The sequence below is a fragment of the Macaca nemestrina genome, chromosome 11, assembly GCF_043159975.1.
Source record: "Macaca nemestrina isolate mMacNem1 chromosome 11, mMacNem.hap1, whole genome shotgun sequence".
Classification (NCBI taxonomy): Eukaryota; Metazoa; Chordata; class Mammalia; order Primates; family Cercopithecidae; genus Macaca; species Macaca nemestrina.
In genome coordinates, this window is record NC_092135.1 from 94207197 (window position 1) to 94228005 (window position 20809).

The 20809-nt window shown below is 38.4% G+C and overlaps 1 protein-coding gene across 6 annotated transcripts in view; it reads right to left on the bottom strand.

Moving 5' to 3' along the window:
- LOC105468168 (HECT, C2 and WW domain containing E3 ubiquitin protein ligase 2) overlaps positions 1 to 20809 on the bottom strand; it is a 384482-nt gene that overhangs the window by 226433 nt on the left and 137240 nt on the right. For all 6 annotated transcript variants that reach the window (XM_071073114.1, XM_071073110.1, XM_071073111.1 and 3 more), the window contains one exon: positions 5253 to 5579. In XM_071073114.1, coding sequence (XP_070929215.1) covers positions 5253 to 5544 — 292 coding nt within the window. In that variant the 5' untranslated portion in view covers positions 5545 to 5579. The remainder of the gene's footprint in view (positions 1 to 5252; positions 5580 to 20809) is intronic.

A 20809-nucleotide genomic window follows, 5' to 3' on the forward strand; every position in this document is an offset into this window, starting at 1 on the left:
TTTCTTTGTATTTCCAATAGGGCCTATTTACTGCCTAAAAATGCCTAAAGAAAGATTTATTTTTCTGATTCACATGCATATGTTTTCCCTCCAGATAAGAAGTGCTACAAGTCATCTGGAGTGCGTTGTACAGTTCAAAACATTCTGCACAATGAGCCAAACAAAAACAAAACTCACACTTCTAGAGGGGAAGAAAATGTAAGCCAAGAGAAACACAATCAAAATGCAGAGTGTGCCAACAAACCACACCTCATCAGCTTGATGTTCCACTAAATTCCTTCTCCTTTGGGACTTATTTCTATAGAGACCATCTCTCTGTTCCATAACTAAAACTAGAAGTTGCTAGGAAACAGTCAAGCTTCTCAGGACACAACTGAAGGACAGAGGCTGCTTCCTACCAAAAGGTATAGAAATCTTAAGCTATTTCTGACATACATGCTATTGTTATGAAATCTGGATTCTCAGCACATCTATGTCACAGAGCCCAAGAGAGAATTTATTACGCATGTTCCTGTTTATCCACACAGTATTAAATTTATGATTTAACCTGAACCTCAAAAATCTTTTCCCATTTAGCATGGTGCTGCCTCTTTTCTTTCACTTCCTCTCCAAATGTTTCATTTTACCTACTTTCATTTAACAGCATCCAAAAAATTGTTTTGCACATTATCATGTTACTAAGTACTCATTTGAAACATTATTCCCATCACATTATTGGTCCTATTAAAGCACTGAAAATTTCCACATGGCTTGGAGTTACTGTGTTCAGAATTTTTATCTCAAAATTTTGTTACTTCTTTTAAAAACCTGGTGACTTTCACAGATATTAAAATAGTCCTTAACACTCTCCACGAAGTAGTAACTACCAAAGCAGCCCACTCACTCTTTATCTTGCCTTTAAAAGCAGTTGTTACCCTTTTCCCTTTCTTATATTTCTAGCTGTGTTAGTGGCTCTATTAGCAACAACTGCAGATACAAGAAAGCCTGCTGCTGACTTAAACAAAGAGAAGAACATTTTTTTCCACATATAACATGAACTTCAGAGTGCCAGTCCAAGATCTATTTTCTGCTCTGCCATCCATAGCTTTTTATTCTCTTGATTGATGCCTCATGATTGCTACATGGATGCAACAGCTCAAGACATCGTATCTTTTCACCAGAGTTCCAAGGACAATAGAAGAGGAAGTTTAAAAGACTCTTCATGAAACTCTGGTTTTTCATTGGAAAGCAAAGTTCCCCCAAAGTTTTCCCATTAGATCTCATGGGCAAGAACCGAGTTACATGTCTACTTCTAGACTACTCAATGGTTGGATTAGCATACAAGTTTAGACCTTTCCTGAGCCTGGGGAGGGCCTACCTACCCTGAGATTAAGGACTTACTGCTCACCCCACTGACCCAATCAGGGTTCTGACTACAGAGGGAAGGGGGCAGAAAATGGACCCTTGTGGGGTCTGGGATGCCAGGTCCTCACCCCTTTTTCCTGCTGGGATAGAAATCTATTAGAAAATACAGTAAGAAGTGACAACATAGATGTAAGCAATCAATTTTATTCATCATTCTTTGGAAAAGGCTAGAGGGGAAAACTGAGACCTCTTATCTCCCATCCTAAATCAAATCATAGAGGAACTTCAGCTTCAGACCTTAACGAAGTAATTAGCACCAGACTAGCCTTCCCAATGTACATAACTATAAAATTAGAAGTAGAAGTGGTTTTCAGACATTGGAAAACAGATGGTATTAGACTATAATCTCAGAGAAAAGAGAAACTTACAAGGTGACACTATGATCACCCAGATCTCAGATGGAGGACAATTTCCTGAGTGTAGAGCAACAAGCTAGAGTCCATAGTAGTTCTGCTGAGCTTGGATACAGAGATCAGAGTCTGGGTCAACTGCAGTACTAGAATCTCCAGGCCAGGGTCCTGGAAGCAAAAGAGCTCTAGAAGGATGAGGGGCAGAAGTCCACAAAGGGGATCCCCTACAAATCTTTGGCCAAGGTCTGGGCTGCACATACTCAGAAAGAAATGACCAAGGCTTCATAAACAGCAGCTTTACAGGGCTGAGAGGACAACAGAGTGACCAGAGGTTAAGCAGTGCTGGTGAATATTGGAGCTATAGCTCAGCCAGAGTGAAGAGACCTGGCTAGCACTCCAGGCATCCAGCTAAGACATCAGAAATGCTGCTGCTTAGGAATAAGCACAGTGTACTAGAATAAGACCTACCATACACTTATTTCACCACAGCCCAAAAGCAAGACCTAACAAAATCCACAGGGGAGACCAAACTCGGAGGATGAATTCAACCAAGTTAGAAATAGTAGAAAAATACACCGGCCTTTCCGCAGATCCAGTCTAACAAAGTGTGAAAAATCAAACCTACACAAGTTCAAAGAAATAAATCTGCCTATTAGAAAAAAGAAAACACTGTTATTCCACAGAACTCAGAATTTCTACCACATAGAATCCTCAATATGCAGTGTAAAATTAAAAAGTGCTAGCTATGCAAAGAAATCATAAGAACCATGGTCAATGAAAAAAAACTAGTCAATAGGAACTCCTCCTGAGATGGCCTAGATGTTGAAATTAGAAGACAGAAACTTTAAAGTAGCCATATTCAATTCAGTTTGAAGAACTGAATAAAAATATGATCTCAATGAGTTAACACACAAGAAATCTCATAAGAGACATGGAAACTAGAAAAAGAGAAATGCATATTCTAGAAATGAAAAGTCAAATAACTCAAAGTTTAAAAATCCATTGGGTGGGATTGACAACAGAATGAAGACAAGAAAAGGGCAAAGTTAGTGAACTTGAAGATAGATAAATAGAAATTATCAAATTTGAATATCAAAGAGAAAAGATGTCGAAGGAAAATGAACCAGCGCTTCGGGGCCTTGCAGAACAACATGAAATGAGTTTAACATATGTATAACTGGTATCTCAGAAAAAGAAGAAAAAAATAAAAATAGAAAAAAAAATTTGAAGAAATAATGGCCAACATTTGTCCAAATTTCATCAAAAACATTAACTTACGAAGCTCAGAGAATATCAACGGGAATAAATAAAAAGAAAATCACACCTAGCAATACCATAGACAAACTGCTAGAAACCAAGATAAAAGAGAAAAATCTTGAAAGCAGCCAAAGGAGGGGAAAAAAGACACGTAACATGGGGAACAAAGACACAATGATAACGATAACTTACATGAGAAAGACACAGAACCTTCTTGAAATAAACTGATGAAGAGTTACCACTTTTCCAAAGGGATTTATTTCCTAATTCTGCTTTCCTAGTGATAGCCTTGGATTAATTCCAGACTTAGGACTCTGAACTATACTTCTTCCTCTAGAAAGTAAAATACAACAACATCAAGATTTTGCGGTTTTGGTCACTTGGAGATAAGATTCACTGTGGATGGAATTCCTTAGTTCCTTCCTGATTACATTTAAACAGGGAAATATAGCAAGTGTGTGTATGGGAATCAATTTTTTAAGTGATTCTAGCATTTTAAAGATTAAGTTATTCATACACAAAATAAATCACCTTATATGAGAAAGTAAAATTGATTATTTCCCAAACAAATATCATAAAAGGATTTTTAAAAACACATTTTGGTATTCGTATCGTAGTCTTATATTAAGTCTTCTATTAAGATTATAAAATAAAATCTAAAATGGGAAAAAATGAGAAAGTCTAAAGAGAAGTTATATGAAGTGCAAAAGAGTGAAATTACATTCAAATCAAAAGGGTTACTTCTAAAGTCCCATCAAAACTGTAAGATTTTTTTGTGAACATAATAATACAAATGTAATTTTTAAATTGTGTATCTTCCTCAATTTGATTATATTTTTAAACACACTTAGGGAAAATGCTGTGAAGACTTTTTGGTTACCATAAGAAAATAAAAAAGAGAGATAATAATTCATTAAAGTTTTGCCCATTTTGGATTTTTTGTTTTCCAGCGTGATTAACCATTAAGAGTTATAGAAGTGAATACAAACCAAATGTTTTTATTTCAGTCAATATAAAATTCTTTATCCCAGAGAAAAATAAATTTCAGTGGGTTTAACATTCTAACAAAATTTCAGCAAGAGTGTTGTTTTGCCTCAAACAAGGCCTCTCAACAGTGGTACTATTGGCATCTAGGGCTACATCACTCTTTGTGGAGGAGGCTGTCCTGTACATTGCTGGATGTTTCACAGCATCCTGGCCTCATATCCCCCTACCCAGTTGTGACAACCAAAAATGTCTCCAAACCTTGCCTAATGTCCTCTAGGGGGCAAAATCTTCCCTGGCTAAGAAGCACTGCCATAAACAGATGGGTCTTCTTTTTCCTCTCATTTATTCATTTAAAAAAAAAAAAAAAAAAAAAAAAAGGGCGGTGGGGTGGCGGGGGATGCTTGGCTTACAACTTACATTGAAAGCAACAATGGCTTCCTAGTATCTGATGCTAAATTTTGGAGAGAATTGTCTTCGTTCAATGAAAAAGTTCTCCAACTTTGGAGAATGTTAGATTTTATTATTGGGTTGGATTTCAATTTTCTTTCTGTTGAGTTGGTAGGTTAGATTTCTGCTTTCCAATGTGGCAGACTTCGTACTTTTTGGATGTCTCATTCATCGCTCACTCAGCAAATGTAAGTTCACTAAGAACAACAGGCGTAAATTAGCTAAACAGAGCTGGACTGCTTTTACTAAAACAAATAGCAATTATTTATAAGTCATTTGTCAGGAAAACATGACACTTCCTTCCCCTAATTGATCTAGGACAGAGTCATGAAATTTAAAAATAAAAAGACATCTTAGGCTACAAGTAGTTCTTAACAAAACTCAAATTTTAGAAAATACAGAGCTTTTAAAATACGTCATCTAAATCTAGACGTCTCTTTCATCAGTTTAAAAATGTTAGTAAATGTTAATAGATATCTCTTTCTAAAATGGGACTGCTGACCAAGAGAAATGCGAAGTTTTGTTGGTGCAATTACTTTTGCATCGACCTAATAGACAATACTGTAACACCTACAGGTTCTGAAGGTTCTGACATTTAATTAGGTAGAGATGTAACCACAAACTTCATAATATAAGCAAAGGTACTGTTGAATCCCCTCCTCCCAAAGAAGAAAAAAAATTCCCAGAATCTGCTGTGTGTATATATGCGTGTGAATTTTTTCCAGGAGAAAATACAGAATGGTAAAAATGTCAGACTAGAAACTTGTATGCTCTGAGTCACATGCAAGTCCATTCCATTTGACTCACCTATATGATAAAGTCCAATCCAATCACTGGGGTCCACCTCCTCTTTAATGTCCCAAAAGATAATGAGGTTCTGGGCTTGCCCCAGCGTGTACTCGTACATGCTGGCAGTTAAGCTGGAGCGGCTCTCAGAAGTCACCAGGTCGGTGTCGCTGTTGGCCCGCTGCAGGGTCATGTTCTCTGGCATGGAGCTCTGGGCGGCGAGGCTCTGGAGGTTCTCTGGGCTCAGCGTGTACCGCATCTGGGGATTTCGACGCCGCACAAAAAGTAGGTGCTCCCGGGCTGAACTAGCCATCCCGTCTGCCTCTCTGGGGTTGGCTGCCTACAAAGCTGCAGGAGACAGATAAACATAAAACATTAGTGCTACGACACAAAGAATTAGATTTAAGCTTTCCAGACATAAAGCCTTAAAGAGTGTTTATTAAAGCCTGACCATGTAATCTTCTGCTGTCAAAATAAAACCTATTATTCTACTGTCAACTGATGATGTCAGAAACAGCTTCTTTAGAGTCAAGTCACGTGATGGCAAAGGCTGTCACATGCCTGTGACCCTCGATTTCACTTGGCATAGCTTTCTCCTAGCAATCAAGGAGGAGAGGATCTCCCTGCCATCCCTTTTAGGTCTATCCTTTCCCAAACACCCCATGTTCAAACATGGCACCCTCTTCTCCTTTTCCATTCCACACACATATTTATTTGCTGCTGCAATGAAATTTTAAAACAGCAAGACACATGCTAAATACAGTTGAAGTATACCACTGAGTACAAGTTCACTTGCTCAGTTTCCTTAGCATAAGAATGTAACTCACTGAAATCTTTTAAGGAGCTTGCTCAAATATCACCTCTTCCCTTAAATATAGTGGTCATCGCATTTAAAACCGCAGCACCCCGGCATTCCCCATCCCTCTTTTCTTGCTTTATTTTTCTCTATAGCAAGTTTTGTGATCTAATGTACCATACAATTTACTTATTTATTTGGTTATTGTCTACTTCACTTGACAAGAATGTAAGTTTCACAAAGACAGGGATTTTCATCTGTTTTGTTGGCTACTTTATCCCCAGTGTCTACAGCAGTGCCTGCTACACAGTCCATGTTGATAAATATTTGTTAAATGAAGAGATGCAGGAAGAGTGAGCATCTTTCTCCTAGATACTTCTTGGCATAACTTGTATCTCCAGTCCCTTTCCTGAGCCTGCCCCTTGCCATCCTGACTTTCTGGCGAGTCCACATTATTTGGGCCATCTGGATCATGATAAGCTATTTCCTTTGGCTCCCACTTGGCCTCCGTCCAAAGGAACAAGGCCTTCCCTATTGGAACTTAGACAGCCCCTTTTTGGCTCACTGAGTCTAGTTCTAAAATACTTCCAGACACACACAGAGACTCCAGTACCTCCTGTACTTTAACGCAGTACAACTAAGGTTCTATCTACCAGCGCCTTACCTGTTTGCCATGGGTTTACATTACCTCACTCGGATCTCACTAGCTTTATATAGAATTGATCTGATTTTCTTCTGTACCATCCCTTTCAGAACTACATAATCCACTCGTGCATTTACGGATTTAACACTTACTCCGCACTCTTAGTACCTGCCACCATCTTCATTATGTCATGTTTCATTTCAAGGTAAACCCTATTGGGTCTTGGGAAGTCAGCATGAGTTTTCCTTTAAAAAACAAACAAAGTAACCTTGGGTGCAATATTTACGTGACAGCTAACCACCTTGGCTACTGAGTCTGAGAGGAGGACAAGGGAAGATTGGGTTCCCTAATTTCTCCCATCCTCTCACTCAGTTCACAGACACTTTGGGTGAAGAGGACATGCTTCTGTGCTAGGTTTATAGCACTTGTAAATGTATTTATTCAAGTAGTTTCTGACATAAAGTGGATCTCATACTTTGAGCACTATCTCTTGAATGAAAATAACTTGGACAAGATACCTTTTGTGAAAAGGATACAAATAAAAATGAACAGATAAGCTGATTTACTCAGTTCAATGGTTTTAAATCCTATATCTCTCTTCTTCTGTATGTGGTCTATGGTAACTCTGATACCATAAAAGAATCCATAATTATTAGAAAATCTCCAATCTATGAAGCTTAAAATACAGGTCAACTTCTAATCTGATAGTTTCATGAAATTTCATTTTACTGACTTTCAACAGGCCATTATTTCTTTATAAACTCAGTGAGCCAAGCAGCACACCAGCTTCAGCAAGAACTATAAATAATTAACTTCTAACACATTGTAGTTCAATAAAAAATGCAGGCTGTCTAAACTACTCCCCTGAAAGAAAGAAATAGGTCACAACCCTTATGGCCTAAAACCACAACAGAAGAACTACTGACAATTATTTTGCTCTAGAAAAAAATGAAATAACATGTATGTACACCCACATTACTGTTTTTAAATTATCTGTATTTAAGCAGAGAGAGAGGTTAGCACAGCAGCTAAGAGAAAAAGCTCTGAAGACCAACTTCCGGATTTCGGCTACATGTTTACTTTCTATCACTCTATGATCTTAGACAATTTATTTTAACTCTCCGTCCCTCTGTTTTCCCACCTATCCAGGAAGAACATAATAACATCTGCCTCATAGGATTTTAGAGAGAACTAAATAAATCAGTACAGATAAAACATTTCCAACACTGTCTGGCATATAGTAAGAGCTTTGTTAAGTTTAGGTATTAATACCATTATGTGACTACATTCTATTTTAATTATATCAAGAACTGGTTTTAATATTCCCATAATTCCCATCACCCCTTCTACTTAATCAGCATCTTCAGTATTTCAAAACATAGCCCCTAACAGAAACAAAAGAGCCTTGTAGGCAGTGAGGACCTCAGATATCTCAGAGCCCAAGCTTTGGCCCCGTAACACTGACAAGAGCCACTCCCTGGTCCTCAAGCCAGAGATAAAAGTTGAAATTCAACTTTATCACCAGTAGTGGGTTCATTCGTTCATGCAACAAATTACTGTGCTCCTCCTAAGTGAAAAGCATTAAGGATACAACAGCAAAAGTCAAAGTCCCTAGTTCAAAAAAGCCTGCATTCTAACAAGAAAAGACACGCAACTAAGGGCCAAAAACTGAATACATAATATATTTGTTTTCAGTGAAAGAGCAAAAAGAGCTAGAAATGTGTGAATGTGCTAGCTTATACATGTCTACCATAAAGCTGCAGTGTATGCTAAATAGTAAAAAGAGTAAGGTATTTGTTTTCAATTTCTTTCTTTCCTTTTCCTAACATAGCCCTTCCCCCGCGGGAACATGGAATTTTGGGGAACAAGAGCAAATATTCATATATGAGATAATTCAAGGTTTCAATGGCACTTTATATACATGTATAATTAGTCTTAACAAATACGTTGTGGGGACAATGAATGTTGTAGGGCATCTGAAAGGGATAAAAATATATTTATAACGGGCTTAACCTTTTCCAAAGCACTTTCACATCGAGTATCTCGAGTAAGGCCTCAGAATATTGTGAATTAATTCCGAGAGATAACAGCATTATGTCTGTTTTCATATGAGGAAATTGAGAAAGATTTGTGAGGCAAAAGTTTGGCTGAAGATGACAGAAAACACTTGGTGGCAGAGGTGATATCTGAGGTGAGCCTTAAAGAATTAAAAAAAAAAGGAAACGCATGAAGAGCATTCTAATTGGAAGCATGGATACAAAGAAACTACCAAGGGAGAGTACTGGGAGGGAGGGAATTAAAAAACAAACGTAGAGTTTCCACAGAACCTGGTGAAGATGATGAGAATTCTGCAAAAGAAACCACGCACCGGCCAGACGCAGTGGCTCACGCCTGTAATCCCAACACTTTGGGAGGCTGAGGCAGTCAGATCACCTGACATCAGGAGTTCAAGACCAGCCTAGCCAACATGGTAAAACTCTGTCTCTACTAAAATACAAAAATTAGCTGGGCATGGTGGAACACGCCTGTAATCCCTGCTACTCGGAAGGCTGAGGCACGAGAATCGCTTGAACCAGGGAGGTAGGGGTTGCAGTGAGCCGAGATCACAACACTGCACTCCAGACTAGGCAACAGAGTGAGACTCTGTCTCAAAAAATAAAAAGCACCAGCCTTGGAGGGGGTGGGTCACCACAGTGCCCACTGACGAATGCAAGCCCCAGCGTGACACAGAAGATACTGAGGCTCCATGAGGTTAGGTCCACCCAGTGTCACAAAGCTGATGAGTCAGTCACACGCTTAAAAACAAAGTTAAAGCGGGAGAGAGAAAAATGAAAGAGAGAGAGAGAATTTCAAAGTCAAGGAAGGAGAGACTCCAAGGACAGTGTCCAATGCTGCAGGGAAAGACTGAGGAGTGGGTAAAATTGGTGGCCAAAAGAGTTAGCATGGAGTGGTAAAAGTGGAGTAAAGAATCCAGGCTCTTCCTCAAAAGGCTAGATGGCGAAGAGAAGGAGGCATGTAGGGAGGGTGACATGGATTGAGACAGAGTTGGGTTTGTTTGCTTTCATGTTTTGTTTTGTTTTGTGTTTTGTGTTTTGTTTTGTTTTGTTTTTTAAGATGGAGTCTTGCTCTGTCACCCAGGCTGGAGTGCAGTGGTACATCTCGGCTCACTGCAAACTCTGCCTCCCGGGTTCACGCCATTCTCCTGCCTCAGCCTCCCCAGTAGCTGGGACTACAGGCACCCGCCACCATGCCTGGTTAATTTTTTATATTTTTAGTAGAGACGGGGTTTCACTGTGTTAGCCAGGATGGTCTCGATCTCCGGACCTCGTGATCCACCCACCTCGGCCTCCCAAAGTGCTGATATTACAGGCGTGAGCCACCATGCCCAGCCTTGTTTTGTTTTTAGGATGGAAGAGATTCTGCATGTTCCTAATACCAGCATAGGAACTAAGAAAACAGGAAATATTTGCTGAATGAATAAAAACTGAGAGAAAAGGGCCAGTAAAGAGGAGAGAATGAAAGAGAGGAGACATAGTACAGAGCATGGCTACTAGGCTGAACAAAAGCTGGAAGACATAGGACAGATGGAGAATTAGTCCAAACCAGCACTGTCTAACTGAAATATAACACAACCCATGGGTGTAATTTAAAATTTTCTAGTAATCACATTTTAAAAACATAAAACAGATGAAAATTTTAATAACATTTTATTTAACTCACTATATCCAAACTTACGTTTCAACATTAATATAAACAGTTACTAATTTTTTTATTTCTTTTTTTAAACGCTAAGGCTTTTAAATCCAGTGTGAATTTTACACTTAAAGCACATTTTAGTTCAAACTGACCACAGCTCATGTGCTCCACAGCCACATACTGGACTGGGCAGTACAGATCTAAACCATGGAGGTGCCCCCACTTTCTTTTCAACTCTATGCAATCAGAAAGGCCCTGAAGGTAGCTAAGAGGAAGATGTCATTGAACTAGCTGACAATAATGTGTTAACAACTGAGGATTCCTTAATCCTTCCAAGGGTTTTTTTTATTACACTTTAGCACAAAGATGCTTTTTGAGCCAAATCTCTAATAGGAATCATTATTCAATCCTGTTATATGAAGACATCCAGCCCAGGGAGTAGAGGGTTTTCTCGGGATAGACCTGAGGATGGGGGGAGGTTGACAAGTCTCAGAAACACTTTATATCTCTTTTTTTTTTTTTTTTTTTTTTTTGAGACGGAGTCTCGCTCTGTCGCCCAGGCTCGAGTGCAGTGGCTGGATGTCAGCTCACTGCAAGCTCCGCCTCCCGGGTTTACGCCATTCTCCTGCCTCAGCCTCCCGAGTAGCTGGGACTACAGGCGCCCGCCACCTCGCCCGGCTAGTTTTTTGTATTTTTTAGTAGGAACGGGGTTTCACCGTGTTAGCCAGGATGGTCTCGATCTCCTGATCTCGTGATCCGCCCGTCTCGGCCTCCCAAAGTGCTGGGATTACAGGCTTGAGCCACCGCGCCCGGCCAATACTTTATATCTCTTTTTGCTTCTTTTCTTCTACCCTGAAGCTGTATAGTCTTCAAAAGCAGAACAGTGTCCCAGGGTGCTTGTGTGTCAGGGGAGGAGATGAAGTGGGGAAGGGATGGAGGTTTTCTACATATTCCTTTAACAAACTCTCATATATGATACAAACTTTTCCTAAGTGACCTTCAAATATATACAGGTTATTTGTAAATCAGTACATAAATCAATAGCTATATATATTTAAACTTCACCCTGCCTTAATTTATTTATCTATTAAATGGAAGTAATTTTAATGTACCATGCAAGGTTGTTGTAAGGACTGAAATACTGTGGGTGAAAGTGTTCAATAGAAAGTAGCCATGGTTATTTTAGTAGGCAAACATTATAACTACTGAATTAATTAATGCATTATTTAGTCTAGGGTAACTACTGATTCCTAAGAGCCTGGGGAGAGGAACACCAGGATTTGGAAGGCAGTGAACAGAAAACAAATGCTGAAGACCAACCTTTCATATTAAAAACCACTAGAAGTTCTGCCTAGTCTGGATGACCCTGTACTTAGAAAAGAAGAAGAAAACATCCATTCTTCCCCTGCCTCCACCTATTCCACATGGCTCCTGGCTTCCAGGGCTCAGAAATCAGCCACATTAGGTTATACAGGCCTTGAGTTATAGCTTAAGAACTCAACCGTAGCTTTTATAGAACTGTTTCTGTATTAAAAAGTAATGACAACTTCCAAACAACTCCCTTAGAAAAGAATTGCAGAGCCCACTGCCCACAAGCCAGCGAATGGACAGTGTAAGATGTAAGAAAGAGGAGACAAGAATTCAAGAAACTTGGCCACAGAACTTGAAGTAGTCCTGTTGGAACCTAACCAAGAGTAGTGAGTGGGGAGCCATTCCAGGGTCTTGAGAAGAGAGGCGAAAATAGGAAAGGGAAGTCTGAGGAAACATAATCTGAGAGTTTATGCAGATTATAATAGGCTGATGATAACAGGAAGAAAACAGAGGTGGGGAAACCAGTGAGAAGCTGATCAGTCACGGAACCCAGTGCTGTTTACAGAAGATGGATTTTAGTGACATGAAAAGAAAATATCAATCAAGAATGTTCCAAAGGAAGAAGCCATAGACATGATGACAGATTGAATATAGGGGATAAAAGTGAGGGTGAAATTAGGACTAAATTCTGGATTTTCAATCTAAGTGGTAAACAGAATCCCAGAAACATTGACAGGGCTGAGAAAATCAAAATCATTTCAGGTGAGATGGAAGTAAATGCAATATATCCAAGTAAATATAACCCTTACGAGGGTGGGTCCAAATTGTCAGTTATTATGAGGCCGGGGATAAAACAAATATTCAAATGCAAGTCTCTGCTCAATAATAGCCTTAGTATTAATTAAACTGACTATACCAATGTATCTCTAAAAGTCTTATTTCAGGATTTAAAAACCTCATTCAGATGCTTTACTTTACATAACTGAGGACAACTGGAAAGGAAATAAATCAATGATTTTACTTAGATTACAACAAGGGACTATTATCTAATTGCTTTGGAAACCTTAATTTTTCCCTTATAGGAAATGCAATATAGTTTTTAGAGTTCATGTTTTGATTGTAAATAAGCACTGTGCAAAAATTAATTTGCAAAGTCACATAAAAATGAAAAAATCAAAGCACTCTAAACTTTATACCTAAAATTTGAGTTTTAACTACCTTATTCAATGCAATATTCTCATATGGGAAAATCAGTGTTACCCAGTAACAGAGAACAGCTGCTGCACATTTTCTAATACTGAAACCTAAGAACTCTCAATTTGCTTCTTGATTTCACATTTCTTATTGCCTTCTGCAATAAGAAAGACACATTTTCTTCAGAAAATTATCCACATTCTTTTGAAAAGCTTTAGAAAATGAAGCCGACGGCAAGGGAAACAGGTTAATATTCACTATACGGCTTAAGTAGAAAGCTGGTCCTTTAAAGCTCCTTAGATAACCCGTCCCGCCCAGGGTGAGTCTGTGCTGCAGCTGTATGTCCCATGCCCAGTGGGCACAATGTAACATGATGGAGCGCTCCTTAAAAAATCTTAAAAACCCTCCTTCTAAACAGGATTTGGTCTGCACTCTGCTGCTCTCCTAGATAAAAGACATCTGCTTCAAACAACTGAAAACAAAATCATTTTTCTTCAAGAGGTCAAGAGAGATTTAATTACTAAGCAAATCACCAAATGCAACAGCATACAACTTCAATTCCAAAACCAGCAAATTTTGTTCAGAAGATATAGACAGTAGCAGATGACAAATACATTAAGCAAGTGTTTTTTATTTCAAATAGTTTTGCTACAGAATCTGGAGGTGAATGTCAAGTTACTAAACCTCACCTGAAGGGCAGGTACTGAAAAACATTGTCAGAGGATTTTTATAGAATTTAAGAAATGCATCCTAGGATCTAACTTCCTAGAGTTGGCACTGATAAATAAAACCAATAATAATAAAAGACAAACTTGTTTAACCCTTCAAATTCCAAAAGACACACATACCCCACACACACACACACACACACACACACACCTGTTCAACTATACTATGCTTCAAACTCCAAGTGATTTTTAATTTTTTTTTTTACTATTTAAATAAGGAAAAAAAAAGGGTGAAAAACTATATTTACAGTCAAGATATAACTAGCCTGCAGTAAGTAGAGATGTGAGAACTATAGGAAAAGAAAGCAGTAACCCATCCCCAGAAAGGCCAGTTGGCATCTGAGATGAACAGACACCACCAAATCTTCCACCAAAGCTCCCTCCCCAGTGGATTTCCCCTGTGTGTAGCAAGAGAGAGCCTTTACAGTCATTCAGTATAAATGAGCATTCAGATAAACTCCGTGTTTATCACAGACAATCATAACTTCATGCTTATCTTACTCTGCAAGAGTATGCTAATAAAATGATTAGGAAAACCAGAAAATGTCCTTCTACACAACCTGCTAGGAAATGAGAACTTAACAGAGAACCTGGGGTAACTGGAGCTGCACCTCACTTCCTCTTTCCAGGTAAAAAAGTATCAGAAAATGCAATTTATCCTCCAGCCTGCTGCCCTTTAGGAAAAGCCTGTTTTCCCCAAAATTTTACTAAAGAATACGTTATAATCCACAACATAAAAATTGCCCAAATGTAAATTTGGAAAAGAAATGTACACAAATAGAAATAATTTTAGGTTCCAAAAAATTGTTAATTTTAAAGACTGAGTTCAAGAATGCTTTCAAGATGTTGGGTTAGCTTTAAATCATTAAATATGCAACTAGATTAAAAAGAGAAAATCATTAATATTTAACTCTTTTTAGTTATTTAAATTCAGTGGGATTTTTTAATTCAATTATTTAATTAAAACCTTCTTCGAAGGTATGAGTAGATATTTTACAAAAAAATTGAAACAATAAGTATATATCAAAACACACTTTTAAAAAGGAGCTATAATTGTTGTCCACTAAAATATCAACTTTGAAAAACAATAGTACTCAAGTGAAAATGTAGTGAGATACAACACTCATATGTTGCTGAGAGGATGGTTTTACAAAGCTTTCTGGAACTTTACGTATGCTCACACCCTTAGGCCCAGTGATTCATTTCCAGGGCTCTGCCCTAAGGAAAGAAGCAGAGATGCCGGCAAAGAGTTATAAAAAGATGATCACCACAACATTATTCAAAATAGAGAACAAATTAAAAACAAAACAAATGTCCAACAATGGAGAAGTATTTACATTATGGCATGTCTACCTTACAAACTATTATGAAGCCATTAAAAACATATTTTTAAGATTTGACATGAGAATTTGTTCATGCTATAAGGTTAAGTATTATCAAATACTGTTACATATACAATATAATTAAATTGTGTTAATAACACACATAGAAAAAGGGTATACTTTTTCAAGTTATAGATAGTGGGATTACAATTGTTTTTACCTCTTGATATTCAATTTTTGAATTTTGCTACAAATAAGGTATATAATAATGTTATTTAAAATAGAACTGATATGAAAGGATGGTTCCTACTATTTATTTATTATTTATTTATTACAATAAATGGTTATGTTCGAGGGCTCCTTAGTTCCAAGGAACAGAAGCCCCCTCTGATAAACTGAAACAGAAAGGAAATTTACTAGAAAGATACTAGGTAGCCCACAGAATCAAAATAAAGGAAAAATAATGAACCAAAGATGCTCTTGGGCAACAGTAGCCACCAGGATCAATCCACCTAAACATCCGTCCTTTCTCCATGATGTTGCTCAGAACTGACTGGTGGGAGACAGGAGCCTAGGGACCCACAGAGAGAGGAGACGGCATCTGAATGGGCAATTCTACCAAAACTGAAGGCAGCTGGGGAGAAGTGATGCCTCAAAAAGAATTAAATTAGTGAAAACGAAGGTTTGCTGTTACTAGATGAATAAAAAATGAATGCTGGACAAAAATAAAAGAAAGAAAACACTAACAAAACACCAGTGCCAATATCACAGACCCTTAAATATGCAACGAGAGAAGAATATAGAGTGGCAAATAAGGGAAAAAAGAGGGCAACATCTCTTACTCATTTATCTCAATACAGGATAGACTGTGATGAGCCCCCACTGAAACAATATTTATTGGCAGAGGTATCAGTTTTTTACATTAACCTGTACTTTTAAAATGTTAGTCAATTAAGAAGAACAAAACTTCATTTCAAGAATCATTTTTAAATGTCATGCCAGATTAGGAAAATGAAAGCCAAAACTTCGTATGTTTTCACTACCTTTTAATAATTCCAACCTATTTTTCAGTAAACATACATGAAGTCATAGTCTATCCAAGTGTCAACAAAGAAGCAAAGCAACTGCCTTCTGTACTGCAATGTGTAAGTGCAAAAGGCAGTAAGAAAGCTCATTATGGGGCATGATCAGCAGGGGCTGAAGTAAAGAAAAGTCTCATGAGAAAATTTGAGCCAGACCTTGAAAGATATGAAGGGGCCATGAAATATGGCATGCATTTTAGGCCATACTAGAGTACAACTAAAAAATATGGCGTGCATTCTAAGCCATACAGTACAACTAAAAAGTAAAGATAGATAGGAGTTAGCTTTCACTACCTTCACTCTATCCAAGCCATGGTCATCTCTCCTCTGAATGAATAGCCTCCTTCCCCTCTTCCATTCTGGATTTCTTTTTGTATGTTCTCAATATGACAGCCAGAGTGACCCTGTTCAAATGTTAGATTATTTTGTTCTCCACCAAAAATCCTCCAATAACCCCTATCTCAAGCAGAGAAAAAGCCAAAACCTTTACAGCAGTCTAGAAAGTCCCACATGATCCGGCTGCTAGTCCTCTCTGACCTCATCTTTTGCTACTACCTTCCATGTTCATACCACTCCAGTCCCACTGCTGCTCCTAGAATGTTCCAGCCACTCTCTACCACAGGGCCTTTGTATATGCTATTTCCTCTGCTCTTCTCTTCAATATGCACACGGCTCACTTTGTTACTTCTTTCATGGTTTTACCAAATGGCAGCCTCTAGAGGGACCTTCCCTGACCACCCTATGATAAATTTCAACTCCTCCAACACTACCTACTCCCTTTTCCTGCTTTATTTTTCTCCTGCAGCACTTTTCATACTGTAACATATAGTATGACTTATTCACCTGTTTATTGCATCTCCTCCCCCTAGAATGTATGCTTCATGAGGAGTAAGAAATGATGGACAGACATCACCTCTAAGTTGGCAGCTGGACCCACATGGTTTTCTTGGTACAGCACCTGGAACAATGTTTCACTTAATTAATCAATTATCGTTAATTTTACAAAATCTTTGGCACCACAGTAAGATCTTTAATTGAAGTCATTTCACTGGCAGAATGCAATGGTTGTAAGCGGATGTTGCAAACACACAGGTTAAATTTCAAAGTCTGAGGTTATCAACTGATGCTTATCATTACTACAGAAATCAACAAAAGGTGCATCAAAGCAGAAAAAAGCAAGAAGGGATGGAATCAAACAAGAAGGAAGAACCACATTAGGAAGAAAAGGCATATATAAGTCACAAACAAGAGTGTCAAACCTACCTGGTTTTTCATACAAATAATAGTTATCCAATGCCTATTAAGTATGAGGTACTGTTCTTTCATTAGAACAAACAAATGGAACAAATTCCTTCTGAAGGAACTTACAGTTATAAGAGTAGAAAAAGAATGAATTCAAAATAATAATAAACTACTCAATTTATGAGATCCCCAATGAGGGCAGAGACTCATCTGGAAGAACCAAAAAACTAAATGAATACGCAACATGTGAATAAGGAATTCGTTCTCTTCAGTGTCACGATCCAGCTTGTTGATACCAAGTTTAATTTTACTTCAAATACTGGGATAAAAAAATGCTTGGAATCTTTTCCAAAAGGACTACCTACAGAGCACTGTATTTTCTAAATTTTTTTTTTAACAAAGAGATTGTTATTACCTAAGTGTCTATGGCCCAGCTCCACTCTATTAAGGGGCTGACATGAAAGCAAAAAGTATCACACAACGATGAACTGAAGAAGTAAAATCAGTCCCCATTCAACCATTGCTCCCATGCAATGAGAGAGTCAACCCCTGTCAACTCCATTTCTGCTAGTCTCTCACTGAATGTTAGATGTTCCAACAATAAACTGATAGCAAAGAGAAATTACATGAACTGGTAAAAGATTCAGGAATTCATAAAAGTCAAAGTGATTTTAAAGTCACATGCAAAACCACTGAGTAATAAGGATCTGGCAAAGTCAGAACAATTGATAACTTAAGGAGAAAAAATTAAGGATAATTTGACTCTCTTAGGATTAGAGAGAAGCCATGGGAAAGTTAACAGAGGCTTGAAACAGGTTTTGCAATATGACTTTCTTTATGATTGTGGTGAGAAAGTCAAATATCATAAAGTGCTATCATACCATTTTATTGAAAAAAATGAATTACTCCAACTCTCTAAAAGTTTCAACACTTTGGGCCGGGCGCGGTGGCTCATGCCTGTAATCCCAGCACTTTGGGAGGCTAAGGCAGGCAGATCACGAGGTCAGGACTTCGAGACAAGCCTGGCCAACACGGTGAAACCTGATCTCTACTAAAAATACAAAAAAAAAACTAACCTGGCGTGGTGGCGCGCACCTGTAGTCCCAGCTACTTGGGAGGCTGAGACAGGAGAATCACTTGAACCAAGGAGGCAGAGGCTGTGGTGAACAGAGATTGCACCACTGCACTCCATCCTGGGCAACAGAGGGAGACTTCATCTCAAAAACAAACAAATGAAAAAGTTTCAACACTTCATTTGTCATTTGTTCCTTCTAATGATTAGGCCATATTTGTGATTATAATCTAAATGTTAGTGTAAGATAAGATAAACTGATTCCCATCATTTGAACTTTTGTCAAGATCAAGTCCTTTGTCTCCCTATTTACTCTGCAATTTGACTTCCCAATCAATGTAAATAGATTCACTTTAAGAGGCCTGCTTTCCTTGTAACTCCTGTCTATCCTCCGCTCCCATCCCTCACTCCCATGTTATCATGCAGCTCTTAATCCTAGATTTGATTTCCAGACTGGGGCACCAAGCTAGTGGGTGACACAGCTGAGACCTACTCTGAGGTCTTTAAAGTCTGATTTTATTCCAATATGCTACGCCTCCTATGGCTTCTGGGTTACAAATGGGTTATGAAAGCTATATCATATGGAACCCAGGTTTATCCACAAAATTTGGGGAGAAAGATGTAATCAACCGTTTACAGGTTTTAGTCAGTGCCATCAACAGGAGCCAAGCAGCCTCGCACTGCCAAAGCAGAACTGCCCGACTGGCTCTGCTGTCTCCACGCTTTCTCACTCGCACTTGTGGTTCACCTACGGTTAACTTTGCAGATATAGAAAGCAATTATGTATTTATTTATTGTGAGCCACAGATTTAAGTCAACTTTAGAAGCCCATCACGTTGTTGAGAAGTAGCAATTTCCCCCTCTCAAGACAGTCTCTATGGACCCTGACAACTCGTTGATGTGCAGGCATAATTAAAGAGGCCCAAAGGAGTGGCTCTGGTGGTGAGAGCCCTTCCAGAGTAGCAGCTCAATAAAAATCACATCCTTTTTGCCCTTACTCTCTCACCTATCCATTTTTTGGGGGGAAAAAATAATAAGTATTTGGATGGCTCCTTGAGTCAAAGTAAATCAAGCATGTGAACATTTGTACACGGGAATCCTACAGTAAGTTGAGATGTGAAGTTCTACCTTCCACTTCCACCTCACGCCATGGGGTGAGTGTCCATGGCACCTGGTTATGTGTTCAAAAGAAAGACAGTGATGGTCTCTTAGCCTAAAGATACGCGGAAAAAGGAAGAAAGTGTGGTGCCAAGTCTGGGAATTTTGCTGGGCTACAGTACCAGCTTCCTCCCACTCCAGCGCATTGATGCACAGAACTAATCCTTGGGACATACTACAGCTCTCCAGCTGACCTCGGAACTATGAGTTGTATGGTCCGTGGTCTTCCCCACCTCTGTTCCACCTCACTAGTTTAGCAATATATCTAGTGCAGGGGTAGAAACACTGTAACTATTCACTAAAAATGGAACAAATGAGACCATATAAATGAAGCAAGGCTTGAAGTCTGATGGAATGATTTCTGCAGAATAGATAATTAGATAATCCTTACAAAATAGTACTATATGACCATAAGTAAAACTGCCAATTTCTTTCTATGGATGCTGAAAGATTTCATTTGTTTTAGTGAGTCAAATTATTTTAACTCATTATATTTATAGAAATTGGATTCCTGCTCGTAAATTCAATAAACTAAAAGAAGCTGCATTTTCATTAATAGATTAAAATCTATTCAAAGAAATAAATCCATCAGTTTATAAATAAATTATTTTTGCTAAGAATGCTGCACTACTAAAATGTAAAAATACCATGGCCTTAAATAATAATTTCAAATGAATTAAAATATCATTAAAATGCAAAACAGTTTTAACTGGTTGTAATTAGGAAAAAACTTTTCAAACACCACACACTTATCCATTACCTCCTTAATCCATTTTTTTAATTTATAGAAAGATAAGACAAGAACCCACCCTTTGCAATGGTGTGATTTTTCTGCCATAATGCATGGGAAACAGGAATAAAAAGAGACTTGGAATCATAAATATTAGCACTCCTTGTCTCCTCTTCTTATATGCATTTTCTCTGCCTACAGTTGTCCCTCCTCCCGCTTGCTATAAGTATGCAGGCCTTGGAAGTCTGCTATGCTGAGAACCAGAGAGAAAGCTGTGGGCATCCCTACAACCTTAACCCAGTGTGCCTGAGACAAAGCCCATCCCTCTGCATCCAAAACTTTTCTCTTTTCGCATTGCAGAGTTTAGGCTGGGTTTCTGTCATAGATGTAAAGAACTTCAGTAATACAATGGATACATCCCACGCAAAACCAAGATAATAGGTGAAGCAGAAGGGAAAGAATCTGAGTTGACTGATAAAAGCATGGGGCTTAGCCAGAGAGTGGCCGGGAAAGAAAGATGGAAAAGGATTGTGGGGTTACAACATTTTTTCTGGAGATGAGAGGAAGAAGAAAGATGGAAGAGGCAGCTACCAGGAATGTAACA